We start from the raw sequence: 24,808 nt of genomic DNA, 5'->3' as shown, positions 1-24,808 counted from the left end.
CTACTCGCAAGTGCCCAGATGTCTAGCCCTCGTTACACTCAATGGCCCTATGTCTGATGGGCACTATCTATAAACAAAATCCAAGCAGAGAAAGAGAAATAAAAATGTAACTCTGAGTGGGGGCGATGGCGGAGGTGGAGGAGGGGATGATCTTGTACTCAGCTGTAGGAAACTTGGCTGTGCTGCAGTCTGTATTAAGACAGTGTACTATCCAGTGTCTTCACCATTGTCTGCATTCTAACACACAGACCCTGAACATGGTCACGCCAACACTGCGTGTGGAAGACTGTAGCATCGCGCTTCTGCCCCGAAACCATGAGAAAAACCGGTGCATGGACATCCTGCCTCCGGACCGCTGCCTGCCTTTCCTCATCACCATTGACGGGGAGAGCAGCAACTACATCAACGCTGCTCTAATGGATGTAAGCCCACCGACCTTCCCTCGGAAGGAAACGGGGAGATGTTTCTCCAGGGGTAGCAACTGGGAAATGACTAAGTGCAGCCTGGGTCTCCTTAGACTCATCTGCCCTTGCTCTTTGGGGTGTTGTTTTTTTAAAGACAGAAACTATTTTTTCTGCAAAGTGCATTTCAGACTCCATATATGTTTTCCTGTCAATGCAAACATTCTTGGTCTCTCGGAAACCACTTGTCCTAACGTACTGATAAATGAATCATGTCCCATTTACTCCGTGAGTACTTACATTTTTAACCTGCTGGCCAGAGAGCAAGAGATAGCTCTTAGGTCACTGCGGCAATGAAGTGGGATAATATGGTTTGCAACATTATTTTAGTGCCCTTTCTTCCTAATTCAGGCAGTAATTAACATGGGGAGGAAATTGCCTGTCAGTACAGATAGTACACAGCTCATTACTTCCTGTCAGTCTGTTTCTTCTAACTGAATGAGCATTTGCTATTCAATTGGCGGGAAATGTGAATGGATATTTTTAGTGCTAACATGGAAGTTTTAATTCTATTTGTGTGATATCAGTAAAAACTTGTTTGACGCTCTCCAGAGCAGTAAAAAGCATATGCATCCTTTTTGTGGCAAAAATAAGTAGCACCATCACACACATAAATGACAAGGAAATATTTTTAGGAAAAGCAGGACTATTTTAATTATGCATGTTTTAATTGTATTTTTATTGATTTTAGAGAGAAAGGGCGAGGGGGGGAGAGAGAGAGAGAGAGAAACATCAATGTGAGAGAGAGAAACATCAATCTGCTGCCTCCGGGGTTGAGCCCACAACCCCACAATCCAGGCATGTGCCCTGACGGAATTGAACCTGAGACCTTTTGGTGCATGGGACAATGCTCAGCCAACTGTGCACACTGCCCAAGGCTTAATTATACATATTTTTAAAATAGAGTTAAATTTTCCTTATTAAACAGATTAAAATCTTACTTGATAATAGAGGAGAATTGGCTAAAAGAAAAGGATACTAAAATTTGAAAGAAAAGAAGAAATAGAAAAATATGGTTACATACTAGCTAGAAGGAAGTGAAAGTAGCTGCATTATTAGCAGGCAAAATAGGCTTTAAGGTAAAAAAAAAAAAAAAAAGACTTTAAAGGTAACTTTAAAAAAGATAAGATGACTATTATTTTATGGAGTCATTTCGTAAGAAATAATGTTTGATGCACTCAGAAGAAATAACAATGCTACGCTAAAATTATGGCTTCGAAAATATATAAAATAGAAATTGAAATACAGAGTGAGATGGAAAAATTCATCATCATATAAGGAGACAGTACCATGCTTCTTTCAGAGCCTGGTCAAGGAAACAGTAAAAAAAAAAATCAGTTAAGTGCAGAGTAAGCTAGACCTGACGACAGAAGTAGAGCATTGGATTGAACAATGAATACACTGAAGGTCAGCCTGGGAGCAAAACATTTATGTGCTGCCTACTAAGATATCCCTATTATTTACTGACAAAAGGGGGTTGAATTTTTTAAATGCTTTGAGATCTAACTCGCAAGCCCTAGACAAAAGCCAAAAGCTTATTCCTCAGGCAGTGTGTGTGTGTGTGTGTGTTGTGGGGGGGGGGGGGGGGAACCGATCATGTATTAGGCCAATATTGCTTTTCTACTAGAGACAGCAAAAATATTATGAAATGCTCTTGTGTTTTTAGTGTCAAAGTGAGAATATTTTATCATTACTATTCTGCAGATAAGTTTATATTTAGTCTGTTTTGGCTTTGACAATGGTGATAGAATTCAACAGTTGTTAAATATGCTCAGTGTTTTATGTCACAAATTTGTATGCATATAAAATAACCTTAGCTTCTTCCCTTCATATTTTCTGATATATTTGGATCTTTCTTGTGTGTTTGCAGAGCTATAAACAGCCTTCCGCTTTTATAGTCACCCAGCATCCTTTGCCAAACACAGTGAAAGACTTCTGGAGACTGGTCCTGGATTATCACTGCACGTCTGTAGTTATGCTGAATGATGTGGATCCGGCCCAGGTGAGACTCATGAGTTATTACAGCCAGAGCTCGTGCCCAGGGTTAGATCTGTGTTTGCTTTGTTTGCACATTGGAAAGTGTGGCCTCCAGTGCCAGGTCACAAAAGCCAGGCGAGGATGGAGAACAGGAGATGCTGAAACACAAACGTTAAAAGTCAGATGGATTTAGGGATTGGGGCAGAAAGTCGTCTGAAACCCAAAAGACAGGCTGGATTACAGATGGTGGAAGTGAGAGGGCAAGATGGAGTCAGAAAGGATGGAAATACTGACTGGAGGGAGAGCAAGGTAATGGGCAGAATCAGAGCGGAACAGGAACGTCACAACGCCAAAATCAGAGCAAGCAAGCCAGAAAGCCGTGATGGATGTCAGCATCTAACCCAGCTCTTGATCCCACCAGGGATGGTATCATGATGGGGTGGCAGTGGAGACGGGCAGGCAATTTTAAGGGACGGCAATTAGTTGTGTCAACTCTTTGATAAAGATATTAAAAAGAAATAAAACTGGGACTTGAAGATAAGAGAAGCTCAGAATGATAAATGGGACATTTTCATAGCTCCTCTTCTTAAACATGAAAAAAGATAGAATGGACAGTAATGACTCAATATTAGTAATGGGGTTTAAAAACATTTTCTTAAAGAGACTTGTCAGGCGAGCATTAGCACAGTGGCCATTTAGCAGCTGAATTTATTGCTTTAGGATACAGCCATACCAATCACAGGCTTAACTGTCATGACAGTTATGCTAAGTTTGAACTTGTTTTAAGAATAAACTTGTTCTGGAACTGAATTTATTTCCTATCTAATAGAGACAAATTCTTTTTAAAAAAATAAATAAATAAAATAAAAAGGCCTGACTATTTTAGCATCCAAAGTGGATAAGATTTTCCCTTCCTAAAATCTACTTTATTACCATCAATCTGCCGTAAATGATATGGAATTCACTTTAATGCTGTAATGTTTTTAATTATGTTTGAGATACTACATTATATTATTAGGGCTGTAGCCTGAAAGTTTATGAAATAATAATGACAATCCTTGTCCTCATCTAGTCCTTTTTGCTTAAGAAGCTTAAATGTTTTAGGTCTTCCCCCATTGATCCTCTCCGGAGGATAGATTGCAGCCATTTAAAAACACAACCACAGCTAAGGGAGCTTCAAAGACACAACTCAAAATAGAACCATGGATCCTGGTTTTCTAACTCGCAGTGTCAGAGTTAAATTTCCCTAGTTCAGGACTCCTTAGTTATAGACAGTTCTAGACTAAAGGACTTGATCCCTCTTCAGAATCATTCTTTTCCCCCTAATGTGGATCCTGAAATGTAGTGATGTACTGTTTTGTTCATATTAGTGAGCCAGGCATTAGTGATTTCTGTGTGTTCTCTTTGAACAGCAGTGTTTGAATTCCGAAGCTGCATTCTAAACCCAAACTGTCTGGACTGAAACCAAGCCTTGCCTGGCCAGTGGGAGGAGAGACAAAGAGACAGTAATTCCATTCAGCAGACAGAGCTGATTTTCAGAGTGAGAGAAAAGAGGCTCCTGGGAGTCAGTCTTTTAGAGAACACTAAACTGAGCATTTGAACTTAAGGGCTTTGCAATTGTACGAGAATAGCACTCAACTATTTTAAGTATTTATAGGTCCAGTTCATGGATGTGTTATACACCATTTAAGCCATTTTATACATGGTTTACTTGGGCAAAGTGCAGCATGCAGTGTGCCGAGAGCCAAACGTCAGCCTGGGCCATTCATATCTCTTTGGTGTAAATGACAAGCTTTTGATCTGGGTTTGAACTGAGGGAACAAGCAAAAAGCAAAGCTAACTCAGTCAGGAGTAAAATGGGCAGAACAGTTCAACTGTGCATGTTCGGATTTTATTACCATCTCGGCTTCCCATCACAATGCCTGTTAATGTTAACAGTGGGTACATTTGGATATCAAAGAGAAAATAAATATTAGCATGCTATAGTTTGATAAGGCAGTTTTATAACTTGTCACCAGGAAGCGCTGGTGAGGAAGGGAAAATTTCATGAGAGCATTATTTAAAAATAAAGGGCTAGTCAAGATAGAGGTATAGGGAAACGTGCTACTCACATCCTCCTACAACCACATCAAAAATACAACTAAATTACACAACCATTATTCAGAACCACCTGAAATCTAGCTCAATGGAAGTCCTACAACTAATGATTTAAAAAAAGAAGCCACAGCAAGACTGGTAGGAGGGGCAGAGATGTAGAAGATAAAAAGTAGGAGGAATAACTTGGCTGTGGAGATTCCCCCTAAAGAACAAGGGGTTCCAGCCCCAAACCAGACCCCCCAGCCCAGGGTTCTAATGCCAGGAAGAAAAGTCCCCATAACTTCGGGCTATAAAAACCAGAGGGGGTTGTGGCTGAGTGTGATGGAGGCTGCTGGAGTCCCAGGCAGTTCCTCTTAAAAGGCCCCACACAGACTTCCTCAGACTCTCTCCCTCTGCACTCCAATGCTTGGTCAGCACTTGAAAAGTACCAGAGACATAAGGGTAGAAACTAAAATGTCTGGCATCAAGATGAGAGCTGGAGGGGCAGCTTTCTCCCAGACAGAAGTGCTGGCAAAAGCCATTGTTCCCTTTCTGAGCCCTTCCCCCACAGAACCAGCAGGGGGTGCCATATCTGAGTCTCCATCAACCTGGCTATGACTGTTCACCCTGCCCTGGTGATTCACTTAGACCCTGCCCCACCAACGTGGGTACTATATTTATCTGGATGACCACTTAAGTGTTATATAGTGTCTAATCACTGGACTGTACACCTGAAACTAATATAAACTTTAAAAATAAATAAATGTAATTTCTAAGATACTATTAAGAAAGTACCCTTAGTTACCCTACTTTCATTCTTAATCATAAAGTCCAAATCTCTAGCTTCTTTATTAATAGAGGAAGATTGCACTTTAGGTTGACCCACCATTAACTGAAAATTATCTTGCATATAAATCAACCTTTGCAACCTTTGACAATAAGATTTTTAGATCCTTTGGAAAATAAAAGTCATCAGAAAGGAAATTCAGCTAGTAGATTCTCTTGTTGTGATTCTTCATTCTGCTTAAAATAAGCTGATATGTTTTTCATCTGCTCTTTGCCCAATAGAAACTGGTTATAAAGTAATGAAGTATTTTTTTTGTTTTGTTTTGTTTTTGTTTTTGTTTTTTTGTCTCATCACAGCTATTTGTCCCTCTGGTAAATCAGAAAGATAAAAGTTACATGATACTACCCAATGTGTCACTGGAATATCATGCCCCCAAAGAAGTTTAATTTCCAACTTTAAATGCCTATTGGGGTCTTAGGGCTAGGAAAGCTTTGTGAGAAGGAAAGATCTTGGGTATTCTCTCACCTATATCCAAATTTAATATTTCTACTAAACTACTGTGGCTAATAGAATGGTGGCCAACAGAATGAAAGTGCCAGTTTCATAAGCCACCATGCCCAGCTGCACTTCTCCACATAGAGCTGTGCATCACATCCCATTCATACAAAAGTTCCAAGTAACCTAGTGTCACCAAAGCTAGAGTGTGAGACTCTAGGAAATTGTGGTTTTTATTAAAGCCATCTCCAGGTAAAGCATTTACTCTTATTACACCAGGTTTTCTAGAACACAGCGGGAAGGTTTGGACCAGAGCATAAAAATGCAGTGCAACACTGCTATCAGTATCTTGTCACAAAAGAGCCCTATTCCCCAAAGTGATTACAAATTGCAAAGCAAGCCAGGGGGAAGATGGAGATTTGGGTGTTTGCAGGTATGTGTGTCATCCTAAGTACCGTGGCTCTTCTAATGGCAGCTAGGACATCTTCCCAGGGCCTTGTAAGAGTTCCTGTCAGCAGCAAAAGGAATCTTACAATGGGGTGTGTAAAATAGCATCCACATGTCCTCAGAAAACAGAATCGCTCCTGGTTTAATGATGCTTTCTGAGAAAATGCAGGGAAAAGGACTAGAAGAAGGACAGGTGGAGCTGAGGAATCAGCCAACAAGAAAGTCCGCAAGTCTACTTTCTTGAAGGAAAGGAGAGAAAGGAAATAAAACTTAGTGAATCATGGAAGTATTAAGACCCACTGAATGTCAATACTGACGATATCCAAACTGCTCAGAGTAAACTTATTCTTAAAATAACCTCGTGTTTCTTTGTTTTGAATTCAGTTGTGTCCACAGTACTGGCCAGAGAACGGAGTTCACAGACATGGCCCAATCCAAGTGGAATTTGTTTCTGCTGATTTAGAAGAAGACATCATCAGCAGGATATTCCGTATTTATAACGCATCCAGAGTAAGAACCACAGCCAATATCACTTACACTGGGGTTTCATTATTTTCTCATTCACTGCATATTTAGTGTGCCACTCTGTGACAGTCGCTGTTCCAGGAGTGTGGACTATATCAGTAAACAAAACAAAGCTCCCTGACCTTATGGAACTTACATTCTAATGGGAGGTGATAAACAATAAATAATGGATATAACAGACATACTGAGATATGTTAGAAATTGATAAATGCTATAGGAAAAATAAAAGCTGGAATGTATAAAGTGCTAGGGCATTAACAGGAGGGAGAACAAGACTCTGTCTTAAGTAGATATACAGTGTGAGCAAACACCTGATGGAAGTGAGGGAGCAACCATCCACTGTTCCGCAGAGTCAGCTTTCCAGGCAGGAGTACTGGTCAGTGCAAAGGCCCTGAGGGAGGGTTTCTGGAACAGTAAAGAGGCTGATGTGGCTGGAGCACAGTAAGCTGTGATCACCCAGAGGGAATGGAGGGTGTGGGGGAGAGGCATGGCAGGGATCATGCAGGGCCTTGCATGCAGTCCACTGCAAAGATTTGAGCATTTGCTCTGAAGGAAATCAGGAGCCATTACAGGGTTTGAGTAGAACAATCGCATGATATAATTTACCTTTGAAAAGGAGTACTCTGGCTTCTGTGTTGAGACTAGACTTTAAGAGAGGCCCATTGGGAGACGATCATAACAGTCTAGGTGAGAAATGACAATGGCAGGACAGAGTGGTAGCAGTTGGAGGTAGTAAGAAATAGAGAGATTCTAGTATATTCTGATAGCAGAACCAATAGGATTTGCTGACAGTTTGGCTCCTAGGGAGCTGAGGGTGACTCTTCAGATTTTGGTTCTGAGAACTAGAATGATGAAATGAACCGAGTTAGGGAAGACGGTGGGTGTCAACAGGACAATTGCGGGGGAGAAGGGCGTCAGACGTGGAGAGAAAGTCAGGAGTTCAATCTGAAGTATACTAGGTTTGAGGTTACCATCAAACACCTAAGTGGAAATATTGAGTTGTCATTTGGATCTATGAGGACAGAGGTCTGATCTGGAGATATGAATTGATGGCTTATTGGAATATTTAAAGCCACGAAATCATCAAATGAGAGACAAAAGCGAAAGGGACCCAAGGACTGAGCCGTGGTCCATCAGAAAGGGAGGCCAATACAGAGGGGAGAGAGCAGTCAGGGACAAGGAACAGCCAAGCAAAGAAAGCGTGTCAACGAGAAAAGCGTGACCACCTGTGTCAAAGACTGCTGGGGCCACGGAACAGGTAGTGCAAATGGCGTAGCCATGGCAGATTAAAACGGTTGCCTTTTCTAACATTTTCTTGAATAGTGCAATTCTATTTAACTCTGACTAAAGATTAATTAACTATAGATATCTCAGCAAGATTCACACCAATAAGCAAAACCATATTATATTCACAGGAAACGCAGTGCAATCTATAACACCCTGAGCTCACAAACATCTCCTGATTGTAACTTATCCTTTACCTTTAATTTACCTGTAATTGAAGTAGAGCCGTTTTACCATTTACTACACAATGTGGTCAATGTTCGTGTTGTGTGTTATTTTTCACTTGGTTTTTGCAAAATCGCAAGCCTTTGGCTTCACTTTTATTTGTCTGGTCTGTCACTTCAAACACCTGGTTTTTTTATAACACCTCAATATTAAAACTCATAACTCTCAGGCCAGTAGAAGCTTCCTTGTTATTTATAGGCTGGCCTCTCCTTTAATATTGCCCTGCTTTGATGAGAAGACCAAGCCGGTGGAACCTGCCCACTGGAAGTCAATGAGGTAAATAATGCCTGTTTTCTTTTCACTCCCTGGTTATTGCCTGATTCTCCAGCCCCAAGATGGATATCGGATGGTACAGCAATTCCAGTTCCTGGGCTGGCCGATGTACAGAGACACGCCGGTGTCCAAGCGCTCCTTCTTGAAGCTCATTCGCCAAGTGGACAAGTGGCAGGAGGAATACAATGGCGGGGAAGGCCGCACGGTTGTGCACTGCTTGTAAGTGTGAGATAGAGCTCTGCATCTGGGAATGACCAGCCACCTTCCATTACCTGCCATTTCACTATCTCTTGTTTCACTATAATTGGAGAAGAAATAAGTAGATGTGAGTGAAAGGAGATGATCTACTTGATGAAGGTTTGGTTTGCTTTGCAGAAAACAAGATATGCATGTTTTGATTCTGCATTTTCACAGACTGACTGCTATAAAAACAAGCCCTGACCTTGTGATTGGGAACTCCCCCTCCCCCCCAAAAAAAGCACGTGGGTTACCCCAATAGGCTCCTACCAGCTCTTGAGAACCAGTTGTTAACATTTGGGGGACTTTTCTGAGCTGGTTGAACTTTCTAAACTGTTGGTTACTTGATAAACCATCCAGGTGAAAGAATCTACATCACAGAAATCAGCAAATGCTACAAATCAGGGCTATCTTGCCATCACACTAGTACAGTGGGTGATTCTATTGGAAATCATGTCAGAAGCTTCAAAGGAACTGTGTGTGTTTTTTTTCTTTGTGGTTTTAAGACAGTTTTTTGTTGTTTTATTTTGGTTTTGGCCTGGGAATATATACATTGGGAAGATATGGTTAGAGCCATTGTCTCCAAAGTGTGGTCTCCAGGCCACCAGTTTTAGCAGGTGCTGAAATGGGAGAACCTTTGCCACAGAGCAGTGACTCCCAACCTTAGCTGCTCATTGACCGTCTTTTGGGAAATTTCTATGCCCTGGCCACACCCCAGCCAAATTTAATCACAATTGCTGGGGGTGGGGCCCACACATTGGTGTGTTTTTAAACTCCTAGATAATTTTAACATTCGGCCAAGATGAAGAGCTGCTGAAAAGAGACTTCCATGCTTTTCGAAGCACTTTCACCTGCATTTTCTCATTGGTGATGATATGTAGCTAATCAGCCAGCTGGAATTGGCTTAATGGAGCAGGCAATTAGAAAGTCATGGCAATTAGGGAAAATGTTTAGAGAATTTGTGGAAACTTAAAGTGTTAAGCTTATGTCTCCTTTCAGTGGAATGTCATTAGAAGTATACAATGAGATCTCTTCCAAATTGAAGGGAAAATAAAGTTTTACTCTGGGCCCACTAACCCTAATTAAAATGACAAGCTTGGCTAAGGGCCTGGGTTACTCTCCACCTTGTGCCCATATCTCATGCCATGCCACCCCCGCTCAGGGCCCTAGGAGACCTTCTGACAGTCTAGAACTCCGCCTTGCCTCTCAAGTCAAAATATGGCATGTCAGCCTGTAGGAAACTGGTATTTCCTTGGAAAGAACCTTATGAACCTACTCACACTTAACCCTAATCCTTTGTCCCCTGAAAAGCTGTTCATAAGCCATCACCCCTTCCTACTTTCCCCTTCCTTTTCATGGACCCAGTTCATTAAAAACATCTCTATCAAGAAAATGCCAAAAGGAATGATGAACAACTCACAACCCCATTTTTACATCTTTCAAGTCCAGATATAAATCTCTGATCAGAATAAGATCAGGGGGTCACCAATGTGAGTTGATACAATCCTGGCAAGGAAAATTGACATTTTATTTTTTTAAAGGTATTTTATTGATTTTTTTTTTCAGAGAGGAAGGGAGAGGGATAGAGAGTTAGAAACATCGATCAGCTGCCTCCTGCACCCCCTCTACTGGGGATGTGCCTGCAACCAAGGTACATGCCCTTGACTGGAATCGAACCTGGGACCCTTCAGTCTGCAGGCCGACCCTCTATCCACTGAGCCAAACTGGTTAGGGCTAAAATTGACATTTTAGTTAGAGTTTGTATTATATCTATTAAGTTTTTTTTAAAAAAAAAAAAAACTAAACTAAAAGTAATTTGCAGATATCCATTTCTGCATCTAGAGTCCGCCAGCATCTGGAACTAGGAGCATAATGCATGGTACCAAATTTGATGAGTAGCTTCCTTTCAAGGGCAAGTGCTGTAATACAAAGGACTAAGTCACAGTGGATGAAGTTGAGGCACTAGACAAGCCTGAGGGGAAGATACAAGGATCCCTTACAATTCAGGGGTCCTGAAACTACGGCCCGCAGGCCACATGCAGCCCACTGAGGACATTTATCCCGCCCACCGGGTGCCGCTGCCTGTCCTGCTTAGCAGCCAACTCGTCCGGGGCCCGTAGTGCGCATGGGAATTTGTTCATAGTTTTTTTTTTAAACTATAGTCCGGCCCTCCAACAGTCTGAGGGACAGTGAACTGGCCCCCTGTTTAAAAAGTTTGAGGACCCCTGCTTACATCACTGTACCTCAGAGACAACCACCGACTATAACCTTCCAGGACACAGCTGTGGCCCTAGAACTAAGCAGTTATGTCACCTTTCCACGTGACATCTAAAACAGAGGGCTGTTATTTAACTGTAGTGGACGGTGGTGGGCATCTGTTGTTTCTTCCCCTTCTGGTGAGAAAAACCTTGATTTTTCGGGGGAGCCATTCTCCCCTATTATAAAGTCCTTGCAGTTCCCATGGGGCACTCTTGCTCTCTTAACATTGGGGTGGCCAAGAGACCCAGGCCTGGTGAGAATGTATATTGTTGTTTAGGCTTTTAAATCTAAATCTAAGACTTTTAGTTGTGAGAAACAAAATTAGGTTAAATTGGAATCCTCCAGAATAAGCCAGCAAAGAATGCTTTGAACCACAACAGCTCCCTGCTATTCTTCTGAGGTAAGGACCTTGTTTTAGCATAATGTAGCGCCACCTAATGGCTGTGGGCAGAGCATCCCTGCCCAAGACAGACTTCCAGGGGCTGTGTAATTGAATGGTTCTTTAAGCCACATACACTCAGGATAAGCAAATAGGGGATTTTTTTTCTTTATACATATCTCCCAGCTAATAAAACCAAAAGAAATGTAAGATATCACCATTTTGCAGTTCTTGATGAAAATGATGGATGTAGACAATGTCACCTACAGCTGCTGAAAGCACTGGGTGAAAAGCTAATGGAGGAAAAGCACTGTGGTGTCAGTGCAAAGGCAGATAATAGACTAACGGCGCAGAAGAGAAAACCCAGGAACTGAGCCACACCTCAGGGTCACCTGATATACAACAAAGATCCCACAGCATACCTGCTGCAAGGCAGCAGGAAAAGATTGCCTACATACCTGGTGTCTCTCCTCACACTACATACAAAAATCATATCCAGATGGATTGTAGACCAAAATGTGAAAAGGAAAACAGTGACATTTCCAGGAGTAAATCTTTATGACCATGAGGTTACCAAAGATGTGTTACACAGGACAAAGAACACTAGCCATGAAGGAAACATTGACGAGTTGGATTTCATTGAAGTTAAATACTTAAGTTCACCTACGACACCAATCAGAGTGCAAAAGCAAGACACAGCTGGTAAAGAGTTCTGTGATACATCCATCTGACGAAGGCCTCACAGCCAGAATGCCTAAGAACTACTGCAAGTCAATGGGAAAAGGCTACACAACCCAGTTGTTTGGGCATAACACTCGACAAAAACTTGATTTTTTTAAAAAAAGAAAGAATGTCCAAGTGGCTGATAAGCATAGAACAGGTCTTCAGTGCCATTTGTTTTCGGGAAATTACACATTAAAATCAGAGTCGGATGGCAGTGCATACTCAACAGAATGGCTAGAATTTAGAAGACAAACACATAAATGATAATACCAAGTGCTGGTGAAGCTGTGGAGTAACTGGAACTCCCATACGCTGTTGGTAGGAGGTAAATATGCTACAGCCGTTTTGGAGCTGTTAACTAAAGCTAAATGCACATACGTTCTCTGAGTTCTTCTGCTCCTAGGCATATGACTACAGAAGTGAGTCATGTATGCAACCATGAGACATGTTTACAGCAGATTTACTCATAATACCAGAAACTAGAAACAGCCAAACATTCATTAGCTGTTAGAGAAATAAATTATACAGTAGTATATCCATTCAACGTAATTATTTTCAGCAACATAAAAAAATAAATTACTGATACAATATGGATGATTCTCTCACAGATAATATTAAGTGAAATAAGCAAGACTGGGAATCGAACTGGTGACCTTTCAGTGCACAAGACGATGCTCAACCAACAGCCACACAGTCTAGGGCCAAAATAAATTTTTTATGCTAGAAGTGAGAACAGAGATTATCTTTGGAGTATTGATGGTATTGACAGGAAGTAAGAGGGGGGTCTCGGGCTGATCATAGCCTGTATTTTTAAAAAATATATATATTTTATTGATATTTCACAGAGAGGAAGGGAGAGGGATAGAGAGCTAGAAACATCGATGAGAGAGAAACATCGATCAGCTGCCTCCTGCACACCTCCCACTGAGGATGTGCCCGCAACCAAGGTACATGCCCTTGACCGGAATCGAACCCGGGACCTTTCAGTCCGCAGGCCGACGCTCTATCCACTGAGCCAAACCGGTTTTGGCTATAGCCTGTATTTTTATCTGAATGGTGTTTACATGGCATATGCATTTGTAAAAATTAACTGATATATATACTTAGCATTCGTGGACTTAATTTAAGGCATGTTATACTTTATTTTAAAAACTGCTTTGAAACTTAGTAATGGACTGATCAAGCTGACATTTGAACACAATGATAAATCTTAAAATCATAAAACAAGGAACAATTTTATATCTGTGCCTACTTCCTAATGACAGTATACTTATAAGGCATCCTTATCCAAAAAATTTAAAATTCTTATGAAACTCTGGAGCTAACTCCCAATTTATAGGAAATACAGGATTAGAGAGTAACATGTTAAATTATATTCAGAAACACAATGAATGAGAAAAACCTAGAATATGAGCTCTCTACAGAAAAATGGCCCTATGTCCTCAAGAAATAAATTACCAAGAAAAAAGAGAGAGAGTGAAGAGAAAACTATAGATTAAAATAAACTTGCAAGACATTTCAACCAAATGCAATGCATGGACTTTGTTTGGATGTAGATTTGAAATAGACAACTATAAGAAAATATCAGAAACAACCTGAGAAATTTAAACAGTGACTAGAAACTTGATTACATTAAAACAGTAATGTGTATTAATGTTAGCTGTGATAATGATCCTGTGCTTATTTCTTAAAAGATCCCTAGATTGGTTGATTCTAGAGCTGGTATAGGGACCATATAGAATGAGTCTGGAACGTCTGTGGTTGCAGAAAGTAAGGACATACTCAAAAAAAGGACAGAAGCTGTCGAAAGAACATGGAAGCAATCTGTTGGAGCGGCTAGTGGCCTGAGCTGGAATAGTTTCAGCAACAAAATAAATATAACTGGATTTTAGCTCATAAAATATAATTAATAGGTCTAAACTGACAAATGATAAAAATAAATAAGCTAAACAATTTTAAACGGGGGAGAAGAGACACCTCCTCTCTGAGTAGAATGTTGAAGGAGAGAGGGAGGTAGAAAATCAATTAGGCAAGCACCACAGTAATCATTGTTGCAGACAGGATCCACCAATGTGATCTGCCAATGTACGCTAAAATGAGTAGGTGAAACTTTGAGGCGAGACAAGATACTTGGGTAATCCCCAAGTATCTTTCCCAAGGTGTTTATTAACTACAAAGAGAAAGGTAACACCTACACAGTGAAAATAAATCTGCCAAACACCTACCATCTTAATAAGTGATCAGGTTTATCATCACCAGCAGTGAGTTCAACATGAATCCCTTGAAGGATGCAACAGCCCTTCTGTGTTTTTTCTTGCCAAAATGTATGACCCCATTTCCAATCATAAAAAAAAATCAGACAAACCCAAATGAATGTCAGTCTACAGTTTGTATTTCATAATGACTTCTCCAGTTACGGATAGGGATCATGGCTACTTTCCACATTGACATTCTCTGTTTTGATTTCCAAAAAAAAATCACTGACCAGTCCTCTTCAAAGGTGTCAAGGACAAGGAAGACAAGGAGGAGCAGTCACAGATGGGAGGAGAGTAAGGAGACATGACAATGAAATACAAGGTGGGATCCTGGGATGGATCCTGGACCATGAAAAGGACACGCATCAAAAAGCTGGTGCCATGACTGAGGTCCGCAGCGTAGCAATCGTTCTGCCTCCCGTTAACCACCTGGCTGACGATGGGTAGTGGTGATGTAAGATGTCCACAGCAGGGGAAGGCGGGACTCTCGGTGCTCTTTTTGCAACAATTTTGTAGGTCTAAACTTAGTTCAAAATTAAAAGCTTTATTTAAAAAGGGCAATTATATTTTAGAAGTAAATAATGGAATACTAATAGGTATTTATAAGGCCAAGTCCATCATTGAGCAGAACCCACACCCGTCACCAGTTTTAACTGAGACACCGAGGTGCTCATTGAAACATTTCGGAGGTAGGCCCTCCCTGTAGAAAGTGATAAGGTGCTATATTAAAGTATGTAATCTAGGGCTGCGGTGAAGCTGGGAGAGCAGCGCGTTCCCGTTCATGGCCTGCAGCACAGCAGGCGCTGCGTCCGCTTTCCTTAGCAGGTTGGCCCAGGTGGAGGGTCCCAGCCCTGAGCTTCACCACCACCGGTCTCGGGGCTTGAGGGGAGCGATGTAAGGACAGACAAGGTCCAACTACCTGGCTTCTGTCCTCACAGGAACGGCGGCGGCCGCAGCGGGACCTTCTGCGCCATCAGCATCGTGTGCGAGATGCTGCGGCACCAGCGGACAGTGGACGTGTTCCACGCGGTGAAGACGCTGCGGAACAACAAGCCCAACATGGTGGACCTGCTGGTAGGCCTCCGCCCCGCAGGGGGCGCTGCCGACGGGCGGGTTAGGGGGGTGGGGGCACCCCGGCTCAGGTCTGCGGGGAAACTGATCGCAGTGGAATAGGCTCGTTTTCAAAAACATCATGTAAGCACTCCATTTGCAAGGGCTTTTCTCCCTCTCCCTCACTTTGCTTTGCCACAGAGAGACTTCCTCTCAGTGCATCTGAGATGTGAAAATAGTTGAAACTCACAAGTGAACATCCTTATTAATTCCCGTTCCTGGCAGAGCCTTCCGTGTGGCTAAGCACTTAGTCTTCAGAAGAAGAAATAATCATAGCACGTGAAACGCCAGGTTTTCAAATTACATATCTTATAAATAGCTTAATCGCCTAATATTTATCAAAGCTGTGAATTTAGTTCGACAGCAGAATATTGCACTTAATTATGGTGGCCATCGCTGCGAAAAGGATTAGAGGAGTTGAGAAACAAAGGACTCCGTGCAATTATTTTCGTAAAGTGTTTCATGAAATCTCTTTTTTGTGTGTGGAGCTGTTGAAATGCCAACCACTGTGACTCGAGAATAGGCAAACAGCTTAGAGGAGGGAGCTTCCAGGTTAGGTCTTTGTGCTCCTCTGTGGGCAGAAGCAGGAGCTGGAGGGAAAGTAAGACTAATCCCGAGGTGGGGAGAGGGAGGAAGAGAGGGCCACCGCGCTGCGGCAGTGGGGTTAACATTTTAAATATCATAAAGAGACTGAAGAGAGCTGAGATTTACGATAAGGTTGCGGAAGTAGCTGTGGTCCTCAGTCATTACAGCAGTACACAAGGCTGGGTAATGACGGTGACCTGTGACACTGAACCCTAGGACGAGGCCAAGTCACTCCCCAAAGCATCTGGTCTCCTCAGCGGTGTGTCCCATGTTTGATGAGCTGTTCTGTTTCCAAGAAGCATGGTGCAGGACAGGGGATTTGGTACAAGGCCACTTGTTCGGCCAGGTGCGGGCCCACACAGCCATCAGAAGGCATCACATTGGCTTCTGTGGAAAAAGGACTGTGTGTCCCCCACCCTCACCCCCACAGCTCCCCTCTCATTCCTGCCCTGGGGGAATGCCATGAAAACCCAGATTCTAGTCTCAGCTCTGCCACTAATTCAAGTTGTGACCTCGGACAACTTGTCAATTTATATGCTCTGACGAGAAACCACAGAGTGACTAACTTGTCAATGGAAGTCTCCTTGGGCAAGGAAGGCACTTCACTCTCTTGGGTCTGAGTTGGATAAACGAGTGATGTATTGGCTTATTGAAGGGATCCCACGTGGTGATGTACGTGAAAGTGTTTTGGAAACTGCGCAGGTGAGAAAGGTGGTTCTTGATAGTGCAGGTGTCCACAGGGCATGGGGCAGCCAGCAGCCTGCCTGAGGTAGTTATGGGAAGTGTTGGGTGAGACGCAGGAGGTGGCGGCTAGAAGCTAGTATGTGACACTCCTAGCACCTGTCACAGGTCACAGATCTCCCGGGGAGGGGCCGAGAGGCTGAGGAGTTTGCCATGGTCACTAGAACCAGAGGGAATGGTAGGGTTCTCCCACCACAGAATTCTCAATCTCCTGGGAAGCAAGTGATCAAAGGGCAGTCGGGTAGTCAGGAGTGGCCTGGGTTTAAGACAGATAAGAAGGCTGACAGAGGCTGAAAACAAAGGCATAAATTAAAACTTTCTGTGCCTTCATTTTGTATTTGACCTCCCTGATTCACAGACAGATGTGTAGCTTCCAAACTTTGGATGGTACCTGGGCAAAGCTGACGTAGCTTTATATAAAAATAAAAAAAAAAGTCATTTCCCTCTCTGTGCAGCCTACATTAAGCAGAGCATTAGGTTAGACCCTTCCAGGCCTTTCCTCTAAGCTCTGGTTGCAGCTTCCATCGCTCACACATTTTTTATGGGCAGAAGCAACGTGGCTTTTCCCAAATCAGTGGTGCTTCTCCACGAAATGAATGGAGACCTGGGTGGTTGGACCAGAAGGGAGCTTCTGACCCCAACTCACTACTTAGCGGTTTCTGTCATTATGTAAGACTAGACTAGAGAAGACAGGATCCTTGCGTGCCCAGAACTCAGATTCTGGTCAGGACCAGCTTTAGGATAAAGTCAAGGGCTGAGAAATATAGGAAAGTTTTGCAATTTCCTGAGAAGAATGTCTGATAAGTTTGTCACAGTGAATGTTCGCAAGGTAATATCTGGTGACCAGCAAAAAAATGTCACAGTGCTCTTTGCAGCGGGCTTGAAGCTTCCTGAACTAAATAAGGGCCCTTGTCATTTGTTTGTTTTTGCCTTTAAGTACAATTCCTGTGAGTGTGGTCCTTGTACCTGTGTGCATATATTGGCTAAGGGGATTAATTCAGGTCAGGGTGATAAATCGGTTACAATTCTATTGGGAATAAAGGGCCATCTGAGACCGAGTTTCTCCTAAGCACTAGATGTTGTGCCAGCAGTTGAAAAGTATAGAGTGCGGAGTCTTCTTAACTGCATCTTCATAGAACGGTGGTGTGTGCGCCAGAAGGCTTTGGAGTGCACTTGTGCTGGCACGGGGGAGCCAGGTGGATGGGGTCGGGAGAGCCTTGGCCTGGGCCCCGCGAGACCTGCTCATGCATCACATGCAGAGGCTGAATCCACACTGGTCCCCTCCATTCAAAACCACCGCCCCCTCCCTGCTAGCGTGGGATGAGCGTGCAGAGGGGAGTCCCATCTCTACCTCCCTTTGAGGCTCTGATTTTTCCAAATTGCTTCTAAGTTTGAAAATCCATCCATCTGCTTTGAAGCATGGCACTTTGAAGAGAGATCTAGGAAGCCCTAAAAGATTTATTTCTTCAAATTTTTCGTTTTGGGGCTCTGGAGAAAAGCCAATTGATTGCAAGGAAGCAAAATAATTTATAACACAAAGTTAGGTGTGTGTTTTATCCAACAGGAGCAGGGTACTTTTACCTCACCCCCTCTTCAGCACAGCTTCTACGTTATCTATCTCTTCACCAGCCTCCAGTCCTAACCAAAGGCCTGGGTCCCAGGGGCAGGCGGGACCCCACAGCCTGAATACTGAGCTCCTTTGAAGCCCTGATAGTTGTGGGAAAACGGGTGCTTCAATGAGTAGCTTTCCTCTCACCTTTGTCCTCCTCACTTGGCTTTTGAAGTTCTAGGGCTCTGTTTTAGCAAAAAACAGTCTCCAGGGACAGATCTTGCCTAGAGATACATATTAACGCCTGGGATGTGGTGGGAACTTTGGCCAAAGTTACCAAGATCAAGGTAATTGGCACACAGTTAATATAGTGTGTGTGTGTGTGTGTGTGTGTGTGTGTGTGTGTGTGTGTTGAGAATACCTAGGATCAACCTAGTCTCAGCAACTTGCAAGTACGTAATACTGTATTACTAACTATTCTCAAACTTCTTATAACTGAAAGTTTATACCCTTGACCAACAACACCCCATTCCCCCCTCCCGTCAGCCTCTGGCAACCAACATTCTAGTCTCTTTAATGGGAGCTTTAGAAATTCCAATCCCTCAGCCCACCCCAGAGACTCGGATCCAATGGGCCTGGGGCCTGGGGATTCTAAAGTGCTGCAGGCAAGAAGCAGGGTTCAGCTGGGTGATAGGCTTCCTTTTCCTGCCAAGCAGGCTGCCCGCCCAGGCCCACCTCCCAGCTCCTATTTGGACCAGATCTGCCAATATCTCCCCACCTGAAATGCAGAGCCGGCCACCCAGGCTCAGCCCACTTTCCTCTTCAGTGCAATACATATAATGTGCTGTGAACTTGTGTAAAATTTGCAGACAATTTGAAAGATGGGGTGTGGAGGTGTGAATGTAGGTGTACGAGTGGGTATGAATGTGTGGGCATGGGTATGTGAGGGGCTATGCATGTGTAGGGATATAGGTGTGTGGCTGTGTGTGTAGGTATAGGCGCATTTGAGTGTGTAGATGTGGGTGTGTATTAGTATATATGTGGGTGTAGGTGTGGGGTGTATATAGGTGTATATGTGGGTGTGTAGGTATGTGTATATAGATAATAGCTGTGGGGTATGTATAGGTATATGTGTGGGTGTGTGTATACATGGGTATATGTGTGGGTGTGTAAGTGGGTATAGGTATGCGGTATGTATAGATTCGTGTGCACATGTGTATATGTGGGTGTATGTGTGTGTATGTAGGTGTGGGAGGATGTATGTGGGTGTAGTTGTGGGAGTGTATAGGGGTGTGTGTGTGTGTGTGTTGCAGTTTAGGGTATAGGACTCAGGTGGGGAATCAGAGATGTGCACTCAGGCCCCGAGCTGTGCCCCAGCAAGCTGTGGCTGGCAGTCTGAGTGGCACTCCACCTCTCTCAGGCCTGCCCTGCCATTGTCACACGGCCCGGGGCTCACAGCCTGGAGAGCAGCCTCTCTGGAAGTCCTCTTATGGTCAGTTTTCCCGCATCTTAAGGAAGCATTTGGGGGAATCTCTGTTGATGCCCTGTGCCCCCTCTCTGCCCAAGACTCTGATCTCCTTGAGGCAGGGGCTGGTCAACCCCTCTCAGCATCAGCAGGGCTCCTGGCTCCAAGGGGGTACCTGATAAATATTTGCTAAGTGACTGGACATTTCTGCTCTGCACCCAGACCCCCATCCATCCTGGCTGCCCCGGCTGCCCTCTGGAACCTGGGGAAGGCTGTGGCTACATGCCGACAGGGCTGACTAGGGAACCCACACAGACTGCTTGGGGCTCTGCGGGCAGAAAGTTCTCCATGCATTTTTAAAGATGTAGATGAGAGTAGTGACCCTTCCCATTCATTGTCAGAGACACGCAGCTGTCTTATCGAGGGGTCTCCTTGGCACGGTGACTGGTTGCCCCATTGACCCCGGGAACAATGAACCCAACCTGGGGACCACGTCACCTCCTGGCAGGGGCATCGGTCAGGATTCTTTCCAAGCTGAAGGATCTGTCAGCACAGGATCAACTGAAGCTATGAAACTTGTCGCAGTTTCAAAAAGCAGGAGCACCCGGGGGGAGCTTTGCAGCAGATGAGCCAGCAGACTCTTCTCTTTGAATCTCCCCAGGCAGGCAGGCGCGTGGGGTGTTTGAAGTGACTGCCCATAGGGCCCCCAGTTCCTCAGACACAGACAGCCTGAGTGACAAAGGCACAGCCCGGGCCCTGCAGGGCAGCCCCAGAGCCCTCAGAGTGAAACAGAACCTGACTTCGAGGTGCCTCTTCAGATTTCACTTTCTTCCTGGGAATAAGAGATGTGATCTAGAGTGAAAGTGGGGTCAGGCCTTGGAGAGGAATAGCGGGTCTCCCTGGTACCATCCTGCACAAGGATGGACCCCACTCACATCCCTTCTTCATGCCTGAAGCCAGCCAAGGCCGCCCCAGTCAGGAGAGCTGGGGACCAAGGCATAAACATTTTTCCCCTGAAGCACAGGGATAACTCCTGTGGTTTAATTACACTGTTCAAAAGCAAGTGAGTTGAGAGAAACCTAAGAAGACAGGCCTGTACCTGGTGATCAAATGAAATCAGTTTCCAAGGGAGGAAGATTTCAGGCATTTCCCGAGGTGCTTGGGGGAGGGGATGCAACAATGTGTGATGATTGTCCTCATTCCTCTTATTTTTATGATTCAGAAACCAGTCGTCACAGAATCTGTGGGGATTAACAGCTTGGTTAGGAGGGAGAAGATGAGAGAGAGAGAATTCATTTTGAAAATTATAGTCATGCCTACAGAGCACGCTCTGTGACCTACACAGACAACAGAGCCCGAAGTCCCTTTTCCTCCAGTGCGTGCCTGGAGGCCAGCAGCCACATTTTCCACTAAATGAAAGAAATTTTAACATTTTCATGTTAAAAGAAATGGGTTCATAATAGGCACTGACATTATTTGCACAATTAGGTGTGTACAAAAATCATGTTTTATCCAATAAGGAACTGATCTCTTAGAATTTCATTGGGGGGGGGGTGTCACTGTCACACACACACACACACACACACACACACACACACACACACAAGGAGAACTCATTAGAGCACTTTATAGCCAATAGGCCAGCTCAGTGCTCTGCCAACGTCAGAATTTTGAAATTCAAGTGGTTTCTTCTAAATATTCTGAAATTAAAAGTATCAAATCCTGAAATTAAAAATACTGTGTTGTGAGTCACAATGTATTTGTGTAGACACTATTTTCAGTTCTCTTGGGTATATACCTTGGGACTATAGAGTGATTCTATGACCTTTTGAGGGGCTGCCAGACTGTTTTCCAAAGTGGCTATGCCAGTTTGCATGCCCACCAGCAAAGTGTGAGGGCTCCAGTTTCCCCACACCCTCCCCAGTGCGTGTTCCTGTCTTTCTCTTCTTATTTGAGCCATCCTGGCAGGTGTTGCTGCTATTGGTGTTTGATCTTGTGGCACCGTCAGTGTATGGAAATGATCTCTAGATTGTAAGCTCTCTGAGGACGGAGGCTGTGCCTTGAAATCCCCGATCTCTAGTCTTTCACGTTTGCTCAGTTGAATCAAGTGCTGCTAAACCCTTTGTCATCATTCACATAGAAGACCAACACGTGACTCCCCCAACGTGTGTCACGTTCTGCACCAAACACTGGTATGCTGGCTCTTGTCTTCCAATAAACAGGTTGGACTAGTGGGGCCTTTAGAGAACAAATAATAGGTGAAGAAAAGGACATTGCAGTGACTAATCAGGAGATACATATCCAAAAAAAAAGGTAGAAATTTATTTTTAATGAATTTGGCAAATAAAAGACCCATGTCCTTGGTTGTGACCATTGTGTTGAGCCATGAGACAGTGGCACTGACTCTCACAACTCACAAAAGTTTGTCTCTTACTGAGCTGGGAAGAGAGCCTTACAATTGCCAGCCCCTCTGCCCCTGACACTGGGCCGCTGCATCCTCAACCCCTGGGTCCCTCTGCTCGGTTCAGAGGCCACACCCAGCGAGCATCCATCAGCACTGTGCACTAACACAGGAGCTGGATGCCCTCCCTGCCACCTGAGACCCCACGTACGTGGACCAGGACCTCAGGTCCATGATCTGAGAAAGCTGTGCTCATAAAAATGAAGTCACTGCCTGATGGAGAGCTGGTGTGTGGTTCCCAGAGAGTTTCAAACATTTCCTCCCGGTACCCTTCTTTATCCTGTTGCCTCTACCTGGAATGCCTATCTTAATGCCAGTTAGGATGGTCATATAATCACTCACACCGGGACGTTTTTGAGAGTAAAAGAGAACGCTACTAATGCTTATGCCAGGACAACAGGCAAAAACCAGTTCTGTCTGGGGCAAACCAAGGCACATTAACACCTACCCCAGCTCTACACGTTCACCCTCTCCCTCCTATTACCTACTGCCTCTTGCCAGATCTTCCCTAAGAAGTTCCACTCTCTCCTCCACATTGGAGGACCATTCATGGGCCCTCCTCAGCTCTGCCTCATGGGTTGTCATGGGTCACTTGTCTCATCCTCCTCATTGGACCGTGGACTTCTCAAAGTCAGAGCCCAGGTCAAGGTGCTTGGTACTTAAGAGGTACTTAAAAACTCCTCATAAAATGGAGGAAATTCAGCTGACCCAACAGCAAAGGTAAAGCTGGGCCAGGAGTGAAGCCACGTTTATTTACTGGGGGACTTCTGTGAGCAAGTCATGAGGCATTGCCTCCAGCACTCATTATCTTCCCTTCTACCTCATGATCTTCCCATGCTTTGTGCTCAGCATGTTGATACACAGGTAAACATACGTGTATGGACAAACATATACATGTGTTTCAGTTGTCTAGAACAGTGGTCAGCAAACTGCGGCTCGCAAGCCACATGCGGCTCTTTGGCCCCTTGAGTATGGCTCTTCTACAAAATAGCATGGCCTGGGTGAGTCTATTTTGAAGAAGTGGCGTTAGAAGAAGTTTAAGTTTAAAAAATTTGGCTCTCAAAAGAAATTTCAATCGTTGTACTGTTGATATTTGGCTCTGTTGACGAATGAGTTTGCCGACCACTGGTCTAGAACTCCCCAGGAATTCTAGTGAGTGTGGATATCAAAATACCTTTCATCAGGCCTCATGGGAACATCTACCAACAGTGGATACATTTGTGGTTCAGAACCATGACTTTTTCATTTATTTCTGATTCAAATCCTTCTCGTTTTGACGTCTTCCAATTAAACCCCTCATCTGGCATAATTGCTTAACTAGAAACAGCGTTCAGGTACTGCAGAGCTGACATTTTTCCCTTCCATGTTCCAGGACCAGTACAAGTTCTGCTACGAGGTGGCCCTGGAATACTTGAATTCTGGCTGACGGCATCACAGCGCTGCAAACCGACCTTTCATCCCACAAAGCCAAGAGCTCCCGAGGCATTTGTGAAGATGAGATCGGGACTCTCGATGTGCTTATTTTGCTTTGCAGCATTGGCTCTTTCTAAGAGCCCAAGGAAGTATGTATAAAACCGCTTGCACTGCCCAGTTCCCAGTGATGCTGCTGCCTGACAAAGCACACACAGCCTCCAGTCGTCTGAGACTGTACTCCCAGGCGTCCGCCCCTTAGAGCAGCAGAGACAGCTGGTCCATTGAAGAGCACAATTATATTCTTATGAAGGAATTTGTACCTTTGGGGTATTATTTTGTGACCCGTGAACCTTTGTTATTGTTACAGCTGAGTGTACATTTTTGTTCTGTGGAGAATGCTACCTGGCATTATGATAATATATTATTTTAGTTAATATTTGTATTTTAACATGTTGCATAATATAAGCTTATGTAGCTTTCCAAGACTAACAGATAAACATATAATGAACAAAGATACGTTGTATGAGTTGTTGTTTCTATCGGATTTATATTGTTTCTAAGGGAGAAGCTTGGGAAGAATTCAGTTTAAAAATGCAAAGCTCAGCGATCAGATTCACAGATAGAAAGCTTTTCCACTTGTTTATATTGTAAATACTTTTGATTTCATCAAATTATTTATTCATTAAAAGAAATTTTTGTGAAGCACAGTGAGTGACAATCATTTTTATTAAGCCCAGGAAATGGCTTACTGTATGATGTTACCTTGTGTGAATTCTCAACTCAATAAATAAAGACCAGTGACCAGTCGTGGTGTATTGCTAGTGTCCCAGCGCCCCAGCGGTGTAAGCAGCTCCGGTCACTCCAGGTCACTGGCGGAGAGATTGTACATGGAAACTGTTGCCTGGAGCAGGTTGAGTTGAAATTTTGGGGACAGAACTTTTAGCAGTGAGAAACCTAGGCCCATCCTGGGTGCCTCCCCTGGTGCTGAGGAAACACAACCCCAGAGTCTGCCCGGGCCATGAATTCTCACCTGGTGGGCAGGCAGTTACAGGGCAGAGACTTTCTGACCCGGAGCCACCTC

The 24,808-nt window shown here is 43.9% G+C and overlaps 1 protein-coding gene across 10 annotated transcripts in view; it reads left to right on the top strand.

Moving 5' to 3' along the window:
• Positions 1-24,528, top strand: part of PTPRM (protein tyrosine phosphatase receptor type M) — a 668,229-nt gene extending 643,701 nt beyond the window's left edge. For all 10 annotated transcript variants that reach the window (XM_080683128.1, XM_080683126.1, XM_080683127.1 and 7 more), the window contains 6 exons: positions 249-422; positions 2,332-2,463; positions 6,628-6,753; positions 8,606-8,769; positions 15,342-15,477; positions 23,687-24,528. In XM_080683128.1, the coding sequence (XP_080539254.1) occupies positions 249-422; positions 2,332-2,463; positions 6,628-6,753; positions 8,606-8,769; positions 15,342-15,477; positions 23,687-23,740 (786 nt within the window). In that variant the 3' untranslated portion in view covers positions 23,741-24,528. The remainder of the gene's footprint in view (positions 1-248; positions 423-2,331; positions 2,464-6,627; positions 6,754-8,605; positions 8,770-15,341; positions 15,478-23,686) is intronic.
• The last annotated feature ends 280 nt before the right edge of the window (positions 24,529-24,808 follow it).

This window comes from Plecotus auritus, assembly GCF_963455305.1.
Source record: "Plecotus auritus genome assembly, chromosome: 8".
NCBI lineage: Eukaryota > Metazoa > Chordata > Mammalia > Chiroptera > Vespertilionidae > Plecotus > Plecotus auritus.
Note: the sequence above shows the minus strand (reverse complement) of the source record. Positions and strands in the feature narration are given on the sequence as shown.